Source organism: Mus pahari, chromosome 2 (genome assembly GCF_900095145.1).
Source record: "Mus pahari chromosome 2, PAHARI_EIJ_v1.1, whole genome shotgun sequence".
NCBI lineage: Eukaryota > Metazoa > Chordata > Mammalia > Rodentia > Muridae > Mus > Mus pahari.
The window spans coordinates 161,076,524-161,090,185 of record NC_034591.1 but is presented as its reverse complement, the minus strand read 5'-3'; the positions used below and the strand labels follow the sequence as shown (position 1 = coordinate 161,090,185).

Here is a 13,662-nt window from a genome sequence, read left to right as displayed (position 1 = left end):
GAGTAAGTGGCTCCAGTGTCCAAGAGGAAAGAGATGGGCCGCCCACAGACCACGATGTCTACCCTAAGCTCTCTGTTCGTGATGGCAGTGGTCGGGACAGAATAGCCTGGGCCTTGTCAGTTGGCCATAGCCAAGCCTAGGAGGTTGGTTGGAGGGTTATCTGGGAGCAATGCCCCCTGTTTTGCCTAACATGGGGGCAATCAACAGCCCTATGTCCCTCTTGATGGCACTTAGGGCATAGCCCCCTCAGCTTGTGAGGATTAGGGCAGGCTTTGGTCCAATGATCTTGTCGACCGCACCTGTAACAGGTGCCCAGTGGTCTCTGGGTAGAGGACCATGAGCTCTGGGTGGCAGCTGGGGCTGGTCAGACAGCCTTTGCCAGCATATTATACTTCTGTTTACGAATCCTCTCATCTCTCCCATGGTACACTTTAAGGCCAGCGCCAGGACTTCTGCCTGTGGAGTCAGGGGTCCCCTCTCCAATTTAGCTTTTATGTCGGGGTAGCTCTGGGAAAAGAAGTGAGTCACTAAGAGCTGTTTACCCTCTGTGTTCTCAGGGTCCACATTGGTATACTGCANTAAAGCACCTTTAAGACGTTCTAAAAACTGAGATGGATTTTCCTGTTTATCTTGGATAACCTCTTGAAGTTTTTCAAAATCTACCAACTTTAGAGCTGCTTTTCTCAGACCCGCCAAAAGACATGTAACAAACCTGTCCCTGGCTAGAATACCACCTGTGGAATTATAATTCCATTGAGGATCCAGGTCAGGCACTGTCTCCACTCTGATTGGATGTGCCCTATCTGGTGAATCTTGTCTGCATGCGCTCTCGCTTGTTCCCTAACTCGCTTGTGTTCCTCGAGAAGCAGATTGTTAGTAAGTATCATGTGTATATCATGAAAAGTCAAGCTGTATGACTGAGTGATGTACTGGAATTCTTTGATAAAGGAAGAGAGACTAGAAGTATAGGAGCCCAATCTCTTCTCTATCTGAGAGAGTTCACTCAGTGAGAAGGGGACGTGCACTCTGACCAGCCCATCTACCCCCACAACCTCCCTTAAGGGAAGGACAGTCACTGGGTCAGGTTCTTCTAGGGGTGGAGAGCCTTTTGGTCGTGGCCTTAGAGCAAGTGATAGGTGGTATGAAAGTACGTGCTAAGGTAGAACGTTTGGAGGAACCTGCAGTTGGTGCAGAAGGAGGAGGCGAGCTGGGGGTAACAGGCCTTGGGGAGTCTCAGTGGGGGGAAGCCGAGGTAGCAGTTTGGGCTCTAAACGGTGTAGAAGCAGGCCTATGGCAGAAAGGAGGTGGTTCGTATGCTGGGTCCAGTATCATAGTATCCAGTGGGAGTTGTGCAGGATTCATGGATAACAGGAGTTGAGTTGGAGAGCAGGAAGAACACATAGCAGGATTGGAACGAAGATAGATGAAAGATTTTGCATAGGTAACCTCTTCCCATTTACCGGCTTGCTGGCAGTATGTATTAAGATCCTTAAAACAACTGGGTCTAAGGTGCCATTAATTGGCCATTGAGAACCATTATCTAGTGAGTACTGGGTCCAGACTTCATTGCAAAGAGATATCAATTTTGATGCCTTTAAAGGAGGCGTGAACTTTAAGGATTCAAGGTTTTTTTTCTGAGGACACGTGATTGCCCATGTTCTGGAGGTTCCTGGTGTTCTTACCGGTGTCCCAGAGAACAACTCAGAAACCAAAAAGGAAATCAGCCAGGCTAGAGTGCCCAAGTCGGTCACGAGGACCTCTAGTGGCTACCCAGTAAGTCCTGGACTTACTGTGGGAAGTGCTCCACCCTGGCCAGGGATTTCAACCAACCCGCTGGGGGCCCGACCCACTGGGGGCCTCGAGAGAGCAAGATCAAGGGCGGTGTCTCTGCTATGTTGGCTGGGTCTAGCCCCCTAGTTCTTGGGCTGAGCTGGCCAGGCTCTGTTCTATAAACTGGAGGCTACTCCTCGCCAACAGGCCCTGCCGATAGTGTGCCAGAGTCTGCATGAGAGTTTTTAGCGAACCGGTAAAATGGGAGCCCGGCCTATAAGGCACATGGGCTGTGCCCCAGGACAGCAGCAGGTCATATGGTGGAAATGGCGGACAGTTGTGCTCCTCCCCCTCCTTTGCGTGAGTCCTGGTTGGGTTGTTTCTCAAGCAACCGCTTAGGTGCTAGAATGGGGACAAAGGCTTAATAGTGGTTGATCCCTTCTGATTGGGATTTAAAAACCCAGCAGGAGGTGGGGTCACCAAGAGTTCTGGCTTGGAGAGGGGAAGGGAAAGTTGCGAGCCGAGCCACTGTGCATGGAGAGAACACGTGGTCGCAAAGCAGTGGGAATCTTACTGTGGATGCCGCCACTGCATCTGCTGGGGTGCCCCTCGGGCACACCGGGTGCTGGTAGCTGCTGGCTTTTCCACTCAATCCATTCCCGGGTTTCAGCACCAATTTTATATTTTGGGCGGATAAACCAAGCAGCAGACCAGGGCAAGGTGTTCCACGTGAGAGAGGTTTATTATACAGAAATGGGGGGGGCGGCCAAGTGGGTAGAAGGGTAGAGAAGAGGAGAGAGAGAGAAAGAGGGGGGAGAGAAGAAAGAGGAGGAGAAAAAAAGAGAGTCTGGCTTCCTATTTTATACAGAAAATGATGTCACACCAGTGAGGGCGGGAACTGAGCCAAGTGGATTGTGGGATTGAAGGTTGTTGTCCTGGCAACGCAGGTCAAGGGTCACATGGTTAGACGGGGGCTTGGAGTATCCTGGGGCTAACATAAATAATAAAAGCAAACAAAAGGAAATTAAATGAAATTTCTATCATGTATGTGGCAAAAGTGGTTTAGTCTTTGAGTTCTCGCTGTCTCTCTGTGAATGTGTGTGTGTGTGTGTGTGTGTGTGTGAGAGAGAGAGAGAGAGAGAGAGAGAGAGAGAGAGAGAGAGATCTACAGCTGTTCCTGACCCCTGTTCTTATCTCTCTTTTCGGGGTTATTTTTGGTGGTTCTGGGAATTGAACCCAGAGCCCTGTTCAAGCATCTACCATAAGCCCCATCTTGAGTATCTCTGTGGAAGTCCCTTCAATGCAGCTTATGATAGACAGAGCATCTCTGCAAGGACAAATTAATCCTCTCCTTACTAGTGTCTTTGTGGGGCCAACCTGAGGATGTCTGAACATTTGTCTCCAAAGCACTGGCAGGCTTCAGGAGTTCATGATCCCTGCTAGGCAGCACCTCCAGGTTATAAAACCATCCTCCCATTTGTTGGGTGGTTTCTGTAGCACAGCTACTTCCCTTTTACTGCAAGAGAACAAAGGCCCGGAGGAAATAAATACCTTGCCTTAAGTCACAGAGTTCAGTCAGTATTGAACCGGCATTCACTGCCAGGCCACTCATACAGTGTCAGACACTGGATCATCAGATATGACAAAGACCTTCATAGCCAGGAGGGAAACCACAGGAGCTTGGGTTAAAATGCAACCTTATGTACAGATTGTGCAATGGTTCTTGTCCAGCAAATCATTGCCTTGCACAAAGCAGCTCCATTAAGAATGGAGATGTGAGCCGGGCAGTGGTGGTGCACACCAGCACTTGGGAAGCAGAGGCAGGCAGATTTCTGAGTTCAAGGCCAGCCTGGTCTACAGAGTGAGTTCCAGGACAGCCAGGGCTACACGGAGAAACCCTGTCTCAAAAAACAAAACAAAAACAAAACACAAAACAAACAACAACAACATCAAAAAAAACAAAACAGAAAAATGGAGATGTGAGAATCTCTCTTATTCACCCAACTTGATGTTAGCAGTTCTCAGTTATGTGGAGAACTTTCTGCTTTGTTTTCTGAGGCTGGGCTAGACTTGAACTATACATAACCGAGGATAACTTAAACATCTGATCCTCCTGTCTCCATCCCTCTCCCCAGGGTTGGATTACAGCACCCAACACTTGCTTATACATGGCTGGTGCTCAGACCCAGGGCTCTGAGCATGTTGGTTGAGCTGGTCAGACCTTCTAACTGAGCCACAGTCCCAGCTCTTCCTCATGATGTTTGAATGAATGTTTGTTTTCAAATTCCTGTCTGCAGCTACTGCTAGGCATTTTCATCTAAGTGGTATGGGTGAATCTTGGCAAGAGATCACCTTCGCAAAGAACCAGGGTATTGTAGTTTCCTTGTGATAAGGACACTTAATAAAAACTATAGAAAAGGTGATAAGTAAGGAACTGTATTTGAAAAAGAGGAACACTTTTAGGTAGCTGTTCTTAATGTTTCCGATGTTACTACAACAGGACCAGTTTTTAGATACCATAGACGGTCTCTCCACCGGCCTTCACTATCTGTCTTCAGCAGGTTCCTGCTGCAGGCTCGTGGGGGTGGGGCCTCCGCTCTTCCTTGTGGTTCCCAGGAGCCTGGGTGAACTTCCTGAAGTCAGTCAGAAGCGCAGGCCTCTGCTCGCAGTCTCAGTCAGTCCTGCTACCCAGGTCGGGCCTCAGGTGCTTTGTTTCCAGTTGTGACCTTTTAGACAGGAAGACAACTCAGGTACAGTTTTGCCGTAAGGTCAAAGGTCATCTGTTACACCATGTCATCAAAAAAATCTACTAAGTTAATCGCCTGACCTATATGCTTCCTAGAGCACTCTCCTGCCAAACAGAACTATTTTATTTTATGTGGGGGAATTTTTGAGACAGAGTCTCATGGAGTCCCATCTGGCTTCAAACTCACTGTCTAGACTAGGATGATCTTAAACCTTGGTCTTCTGTCTCTGGTCCTGTGGTGGTTTGAATAGGAGTGTCCCTCATAGACTATGTGTTTGAATACATGGTCCCTAAGGGGTGGGACCGTTAGGAGGTGTGGCCTTGTTGGGGTAGGTGTGGCTTTCCTAGAGGAAGTGTGTCACTGGAGGGTGGGCTTTGAGGTCTCAGAAGTTCAAGCCAGTTTTTTCCTTGCTGCCTGTGGATCAAGATGTAGAACTCTCTGCTCCTTCTCCAGCACCCTGTCTGCCTGCTTGCCACCAGGATGACCGTGGATTAAACCTCAGAAACTGTAAGCCAGCCCCAACTAAATGTTCTCTTTATAAGAGTCGCTGTGGTCATGGTATCTCTTCAACAGCAATAGAAACCCTAACTCAAAAAATCTCTGAGTGTTGAGATTAAAAGTGTGCATGCCAGGCATAGTGTTTTTCTTAATTTTTTTCACACTAGAGCATCAGTGGTTATGCTCATCAATAGAAGCAGTTAGGATATGCATGCACAGTGATACTCAGCAGCTTTAAAAGGGGCCAGTTAGAATCCCCACCCCCACCCCCATGCCCTGGTGGGCCAGTTAGAATCCCCACCCCCACGCCCTGGTGGGCCAGTTAGAACCCCCACCCCCACCCCCACGCCCTGGTGGGCCAGTTAGAACCCCCACCCCCACCCCCACGCCCTGGTGGGCCAGTTAGAATCCCCACCCCCACGCCCACGCCCTGGTGGGCCAGTTAGAATCCCCACCCCCACCCCCACGCCCTGGCGGTACTGGCATGGAGCTCAGCCTCATACATGCTAAACAAACACTCTCTCACCAGGCTCCAGCTCCAGCCCTGAATTATCAATATTGACATATGCAGATGCCTAAGACCTAGTGAGTGGTCTGTGCCTCACATTTAAACATCTTTCTTCTTGCACATGTGTAGAAATAGGCAGTAAGAGTCCAGAGACTGAATCTTCAACCCAGAGTTGGTCTCCGTAACCCAGAGCTTTATATCCTGCAGATTCAACTAGCTGCAGAGTTAAAGTAATTTATTAAAGGTGTACCTGTACCGAATGTGCACAGACTCTTCATGTTAGTGTTCTCTAACAGTGTAATGATGTAGCACTGTGTCAGGTATGTAAATAATCCACAGATGAAGTATGTGGGTATATGCTCATCATAATGGCATTTTGTGTGTGTGTGTTGTGTTTTATGAATAAGAAAGAGAAGTCAGGGATATGTTTGTTAGAGGCGCAGTATAGTTCGGGTTAAGGGGGTGCCTCTGCAGGCCCATGCTGAGGCATCCCTTCCTCCTGAGGGACCAGCTACATGAGTATAGTATAGAATAGAGTTTGTTTAGAGCATGGGGAGGGGGTTAAGATGGAAAGAGAGAGAGAGAGAGAGAGAGAGAGAGAGAGAGAGAGAGAGAGAGAAGGAAAGTGAGAGTGTAGAGGAGTAGAGGCCAGCCCTGAGCATATGGAGAGAAGGGGGAGAGAAATGGGGAGAGAAGGGACAGAGAGGGTAAGAGAGCAAGAGAGTGAGAGCAAGAGAGAGAGGAGGGGGCAGGCAGCCCCTTTTATAGTGAGTCAGGCACACCTGATTGTTGCCAGGCAACTGTGGGGCTGAGCCTAAAAGAAATGTTAACTCTCCCCCCACCCCGTGCGAGTGTGTGTGTGTGTGTGTGTGTGAGCGCGCGCGCATGCGCGCGCATACTTATTCCTGTGAAAAGAACCTCTCACTAGGGCTCGAGAGATGGCTCAGTGGTTAAGAGCACCGACTGCTCTTCCAAAGGTCCTGAGTTCAAATCCCAGCAACCACATGGTGGCCCACAACCATCTGTAATGGGATCTGATGCCCTCTTCTGGTGTGTCTCACATATAATAAATAAAATCTTAAAAAAAAAAAAAAAAAAAGAACCTCTCACTAAACCTGGAACTAAACCTGGAACTACACTGGTGGCCAGAAAGTCCCAGTGATCTTACTATCCCTGCCCTGCCCTCCATAGTATAGACGTTATAATGTATGTGGCTGTGCCTGGCTTTTCATGTGGGTTCTGGGATTCGAACTCAGCTCCCTCATGCTTGCTTTATAAGTGGTCTTACCCACGGAGCCATCTCTTCATCTCCTACGGTATCTACCATCTTATGTGAGGCGCGGGCAGGGATTGGCAGTTGGAGAGTTTGGGACTTGCATGCTGTGGATGCTGAGGGGTGATGGCACACACACCAGAGTGTCAGCTGCGGGGGCGTTTGCACTGGGGAGGCCACGGGCGGGGGGTTGAGAGCATCCCTGTATTGTTGTGTCTTCCCTTCCTTCTAAGTGCTGAGAATTGAACATAGCTGTGTGTATGCAGGGTGTGGTGTTTTAACAAATTTAAAATGTAGACTCAAGGTAGAACTTGAATCTTGAGGCCATTGAAGCTGGACGATTTTGTTAAGTCAATTTCTGATGAGAAGAACACTTTGAAACTTGAAAAAGAGTATATGTAAAGAATTGACACATATTCCGGGGATGCTTGCTTTTAACATCACTCCTTGTGTTATCAGTGGCCAGTTGCTTAATCATTTTAATTGCTGTGGTCCAGTTTCTTTTCTAAAGACTTATTTTATGTGTGTAGGTGTTTTGTTGTTGTTGTTGTTGTTGTTGTTTTGTTTTGTCTATATGTGCACCACATGTGTGCTTGCTGCCTGTGATGGCCATAAGAGGGTATGCGATCCCCTGGAACTGAATATAGGCAGTTATGAGCTGCCATGTAGGTTCTGGGAACTGAACCTGGGTCACTGGGACAACAGCCGGGCTCTTACCTGCTAAGCCTTTGGTCTGTGTCTCTTCACTGTCTTTCTAGTGTGTTGGAATCTTGGAGAATGACTCTCACTTCTGGGTTGAAGAGAGAGGTTAAGGAAAGTTAGCCACCAGCATATCTCTAGAGATGGCTTCAGCATCTTCCAGACCTTCTGAACTGTTCTGGTGCAGGATCTGTGTCCTGGGAAATAGCAAGGGCCACCACATCTCTAGAGTACAGTGGAGGAAAGCCCGAGACACGGTGGTGAATGGCTCCGATAGAGAAGCCGCAATGGATTTGCTTGCAAGTGCTTGCTGATACTTGTCGACTGGAGAAAATGAGGGAAAAGCATGTGTGCGTAGGGGAGCGGGAGGAGACGGAAAATGAAACTGGAAAATGGAGGGCAGAAATGAGTGGAGAGCTCCTGCACAGGACACCTGTCCCTGAGGGCCAGGCAAAGTGTCCCACCACCGCCGACAGGTCAGACCGCACGTTTGCATTGCTTTCGAGACAAGGTCACTTTAAAAAAATGAATAAATTGTTTGTCATTTTCATACTTGGATTGATACTCCCCGTTGGAGACTGGTGGGCGCAGTAGAGCTATGACTGAAGACAGTAACATCCCTTGAGTCTGTCAGTGGTCACAGCTCAGCAGGAAGGATTGAGCCTGAGAGCCCCTCTGCTACCTGTGATGGACTGTTCACAGGGCTGGCCTTGTGCAGGCCTGGAGCAGGTGACTATGGCTGTCGTGAATCAGGACTGCAGTGGCATCGGGACCGCGGTGGCATCGGGACCACGGTGGCATCGGGACCATGGTGGCTTCGTCTGACTAGGCTTCAGCTCTAACGTTTCACATCACCCAGACACCAACAGGGTCCTGATCTTTGTACTCCAGGCTGGCCAGGTCCTCACATAGATCCCTGTGCTTTAGCCTCCCAAGTGCTGAGATAGCACCACCTTATTTGTACCACCTAACCTGACTCTCCAGGGGTTTTCTGAGGGTTAAATTAGCACTGTGCATAAGCTTATGAATGAGATTTCCACAAATTGATGCTAGAGGTACAATGCTGTAATGAGAAACTTTTCTCATTGTAGGTTTCCTTGAGTTTTCTGTGGGAAAGTTTACATACTTTGTGCTCAGCAAGTCCTTTCCGGAGGAGGCCGTCCTGCGCCATATTTCAAGCAATGTGACCTTTCTTCTTTTCCAAATACACTCACAGTATCAGAATACCACGGTTTCATATTCTAAGGTAAGTGCAAAGCATTGCTCCAGTAAAAAGAGCATCTCTATAATGTTGAGTCTTGTGTGTTAGAGAATTTGATGTCTGTGTGTGAGTGGGCCTGGTCTCCATGCAGTAAGGTTTCTGCCATCTTTATAGTTGCACGATCTCGGCGCCTGGGCTGCCCTCGGTTCCCTTGACTCTCAGACTATGCAGGCGAACAGAGCTACACAGGGTTCTAGAAATGACTGTGGCCAGCAGAGCTCTTTCTTCTGTCCTTTCTGATGGCCAGTGGCGTCCTTGGTCTTCTGTTTGATTTTTGGTTGCCATGGCAATGGGTTCTCTGAAGCCCACTGACTCTGTAGGTAAAGCTGCTTGCTTTGAGGCTTGCCAAGTTGAAACTCACCTGGTACATTTTTCCTTCTTACTCTCTTAGCTTTAAGAGAGCGTTCTGGTTGTGGAAGCAAGAGCGTTAGGGCTAGCTTCCACTGCAAAGTGAGGCAGAGACGACCTGACCTAGGTGAATGCTTGCCTCCAAGGAGAAAAGGTTTCCAGCGGGATGGTTCAGTGGTTAAGGAACACGTGCAGCTCTTGCAGAGGTCCTGGGTTTGGTCCCCAGCGCCCACACAGCAAGTCACAACTATTCCTAACTCCAGTGTCAGAGGCTCTGAATCTTCCTCTGGCCTCCATAGGAACCAGGCATATGTATGGGGTACAGAAATGCATACAGGCAAAAACATTGTTACTCATAAGTTAAAAGTAAGTCATTAAACACATCTTTAAAACAAGCGCTTTTTTTAAACTGAACTCTTTGGGGCCAGAGCTCTGGTTTTGTCTTGTTAGCCTCAGGGCAGGACAGAGTAAGTCTTAACTCAGTTGAACTGTAGTGCTTGGAAAATTCAATGTACAAGTCATAGAGGTTTTGTTTGTTTCTTTGCTTTTGTTTGTTTTGTTTTATTTTCTTCCCATATTAAGCTGGGAATAAAATCCAGGCCATCGGACTCGAGTGTTTTACCACTAGTCTACACCCTGACCTCTGGTATCTTGGTATTAAGGAATGGAAGCTGAGGGCTGAGGAGAAGGCCCAGTCTATAGGACCTGAGTTTGATCCTTAAAACACGCCAAAACAAACAAACAAACCACTCACACACACACGCATGCATACACATGCACATACACACACACACACACACACACACACACACACACACACACACACGCCAAAATCCAGCCTGGCCCGGTGCGGGTTTGTTTCATTAGGTCTGGGGAGGTAGAAATAAGGCTCAACTGGCTAATCAGCCTAGCCAATCAGTGAGCATTGAGCTCCAGGTTCAGTGAGAGACATGTCTTAAGTCATCTGCAGGGGATGGGGAGGTGACTCAGCGGTTAAGAGGACTTGTTCTTGGAGAGGACCTGGGTTCAGTTCCCAGCACTCACTGTGCAGCTCATAACCATCTATAATTCTAGTTCCAGGAGATCTGACCTCTGAGCCACCCAGCATGCATGTGGTGTCCATTCACACATGCAGGCAAACCACTTGTATACCTAAAATGAGACAAGTAATAAATCTAAACATGTAAATTAAATAATAAGTTGGAGAGGGATAAAGGGCAATACCTTATTTCTTTTGTATGGGTGTTTTACCAGTATGTATGTGTGTGTATCACATATGTGCCCAGTACCTGTGTAGACTAAAGAGGGTATCAGATCCCCTGGAACTGGAATTACTTACTTACTGTTGTAAGCCATCATGTGGATGTTGGGAACTGAACCCAGGTCCTTTGGAAGGGCAACTGGCACTCTTTTAACCACTAAAGCCATCACTCCAGCCCCCAGTGATATGTTTAGAGAATTCTCCAGTGTGAAGGTGTGGATGTTAGAACACAGAGATGAAACCCCCTTGAGGAATTTTCCCTTTTTTGTTCTGAGAGGATTTGGAGGGAGCAGTGCATACTGGGCAGCTCTGCAGTGGATGTGATTTCTCAAGTCAATTTCCATGGTGGCTTTGCTTCCCAAATGCAGACGCTCCATCCCAATGTGTCAGGAACAGGCAACGACAGAGGGCTGGTCTTCAGTCTTAAACGTGAGCAGACTGTGTGTACTTGGTACTTGAAGACGGAAGATACCAAGCCTGTCCAAAGTGTGGCCGTTACACTCTCCTACTCAGAAAGAGGTAATTCCCTCTCCAAGGTAATCCGTGAGTATGAGCTTCATCTGTTTGTGGAATCCTAAAGAACATTACCCTGGTAAAATTGTTTATTACGGGTGTAGTTTGTTGAATCAGAGTGTTTCACTGTGAAGGGGGCGGAGAACTAGTGGGATGGGAAGCTCATGCTGTGACTCGGAGAGTTCATTCCTTGTTATTGTGGGCAGAGGAAGCAGTAGGCTTATCCTAAGTAAGGTGCAGGGTTTGGAGAGTGGTGGGCAGTGGGTATGTCCTGAGCCAGAAAGCAAAGAGCCTTGAACACAGTTTGCACGCAGCATTGCTAAGGTGGGTTCAGAGAAAGCATAGAGTTTGAGAGGGGAGCAACGTCGTCCATTTCATCTTTAGAAAGCTGATCACAGAGGAGCTGGTGATGCAGCTTGGTTGGTCAGTGCTTGCCCAGTATGTGTCACACCCTGGGTTCCATCTCCAGCACCGTGTAAAGTTGGCCATTGTGGCACGTGCCAATAATCCAGCAAGAGGACTAACAGGTCAGAGCCAGCTCTGTGGCATGTTGAAGGCTAGCCTGAGCTACATGAAGAAGAAAGAGCTGAGCCAGGATGGAGCCTGACGACTACGAGGGAAGTGAAAAGTGGGGTCTGAATGCAGGTGCTGAGCCAGGCCTGGGGAGGGCAACCAACAAGGCACAGTGGCTACACGCTACCAGGGAGGGGCCTCGGCTACATGCTACCAGGGAGGGGCCTCGGCTACACGCTACCAGGGAGGAACCTGGGCCTCCTGTTTGTACAGCTCAGAGATTGTGCTGCACAGTAGGTTTAGATGTGGGGCTGGCCCTTTCATGGGGTAGGATGGAGTCAGTAGTGACTCCTGTGAGGGCACAGTGAGTCTGAGATGCTCGTAGGACATCTCATTGGAAGCACGCCGTAGAATGCTGGCCTGGAGTAAAAGAACAAGATTAGATAGACAGCAGGTTTCGAAGCCAAGGCCATGCATGAGAGTGGAGGTACCTGGGGGAACGCGACCGTTTCCTAGTGCTGAGCGTGTGTCAAGCACGGTACCTGGGTGATGGTGACAGCTGAGGAGGTACCTGGAGGTAAGAGGAATGCCTAGAACACCTGCCTGAGCCAGTAGTGTGGAATAGTGAATGCTAGGAAAGTCCAAAGACATAACCAGCGGTGTCCAAATGAAAGAGGAGTGGCGAGCCAGGGGTGTTCGTTAGCCTCCGGTCCAGGCAGCACTGGGAGAGAGTCAGCTCACAGTGATGGCCAAGCGAAGTTGTGTGAGGGAAGTGAGGCTGCTGGAGCTTGGGAGTGGGGCCGGGTGGTGACCAGCTCAGTGGTGAAGTGCATGTAGTGCGGGGTTTGAAAGAGATGGTTTGAGGGGAAAAGGCATGAGGGAACCGAACCCTTCTAACCTCAGTCACCGGACAGCGGAAGTGCTGACCCGGCTTTGTGGACTGTTTTCCTGGAACATGAAAAGGACTCTTGCGTTACTAATCTCACCATTTTCCATGCAGATCCCGTTCCTGGAGGCTGCAATTTGGAGTTTGATTTAGAGATCGATCCCAACATCTATTTGGACTATAATTTTTTTGAGACAACTATCAAGTTTGCACCAGCAAACATAGGCTATGCAAGGTAGGTTGGCGACCCTGCCCTGCCAAAGCTGCTTTTAGGATTCTCGTGATTGTAGAGAGGGACCAGCAAACTGCCTCACAGCCGTCACTTCTATAGCAATGTGGAATTGTTTCTTATTTGGGGGGCAGCATATTTTAAACCTCGGTGCCAGTATTCTTTATACTGAATAAAGTATAAAGAATAAAGAATAAAGTATATGTCTCCTTAGCCTCTACGGATTCATCAGTTGAAGAGACAGGTGTGGTGTAAGCCTGCTGTGAGCTTAGAAGTGCATCTTAGTTTTCTGCTTTGAAGATTTATTTTTATCATTTTTTTAAACTTTTTTTTAATCAGCTATTTTCTTTATTTATATCTCAAATGCTATCCCAAAGTGTGTGTGTGTGAGTGTGTGCACTTGGGCTAGAGGTGCGGAAGCCTCGGAACTGAGGTTACAGGTGGTTGTGAGCTGCTTTTATGTTACAGAGAGGTTTTCTGAGACCTTTGAGGTTAAACTCTCTCTTCTGGATTCCATGGGTACCCACACTCACAAGTGTACACACACAAATAAAATCAAATCTTTTTAACCACATAACACAATGTCAAATAGGAAAGGTGTCATCGCTGTGGGCCTGACTCATGCCAGAATCTGTTTTTTCTTTTAACCACATTGACTTCTGTGTGTGTGCATAACAGTCAGCCAGTGCTGCCCTTGTAAAGAATAAGCTAGACATCCTTTATCTGAAACATCTGGGGCCAGAGGTGTTTGAAATTTGTGTAGACCTTAATGGTTGAACATGCGTAATCTGAAAACCCCAAATCTAACAAATATGAAATGTCAAATATCAGAGTGGAGCCTGAACAGTTTCAGGTTTCAGATTTTTAAAATTTATTTTTATTTTATATATGTTAGTGTTTTGCCTGCATGTATATCTGTGTGAGGGTGTTAGATCTTGGAGTTACAGACCGTTGTGAGCTGCCATGTAGGTGCTGAGATTTTTACCCAGGTTCTCTGGAAGAGTAGTCAGTGCCCTTAACTGCTGAGCCATCTCTCCAGCCCCTCAGGTTTTGGATTTTTAGATTAAGAATGAAAACCTGAACCAAAATCTACTTGGATGGATGTGGATAACAGTAATTTACATACTGACAGGTATTTATTCACTTCTGTACATGT

General features: G+C 47.9%; 1 protein-coding gene across 1 annotated transcript in view; it reads left to right on the top strand.

Moving 5' to 3' along the window:
• Positions 1 to 13,662, top strand: part of Tm7sf3 (transmembrane 7 superfamily member 3) — a 37,586-nt gene that overhangs the window by 6,954 nt on the left and 16,970 nt on the right. The window contains exons 2-4 of the mRNA XM_021190900.2: positions 8,587 to 8,741; positions 10,734 to 10,884; positions 12,392 to 12,512. Coding sequence (XP_021046559.1) covers positions 8,587 to 8,741; positions 10,734 to 10,884; positions 12,392 to 12,512 — 427 coding nt within the window. The remainder of the gene's footprint in view (positions 1 to 8,586; positions 8,742 to 10,733; positions 10,885 to 12,391; positions 12,513 to 13,662) is intronic.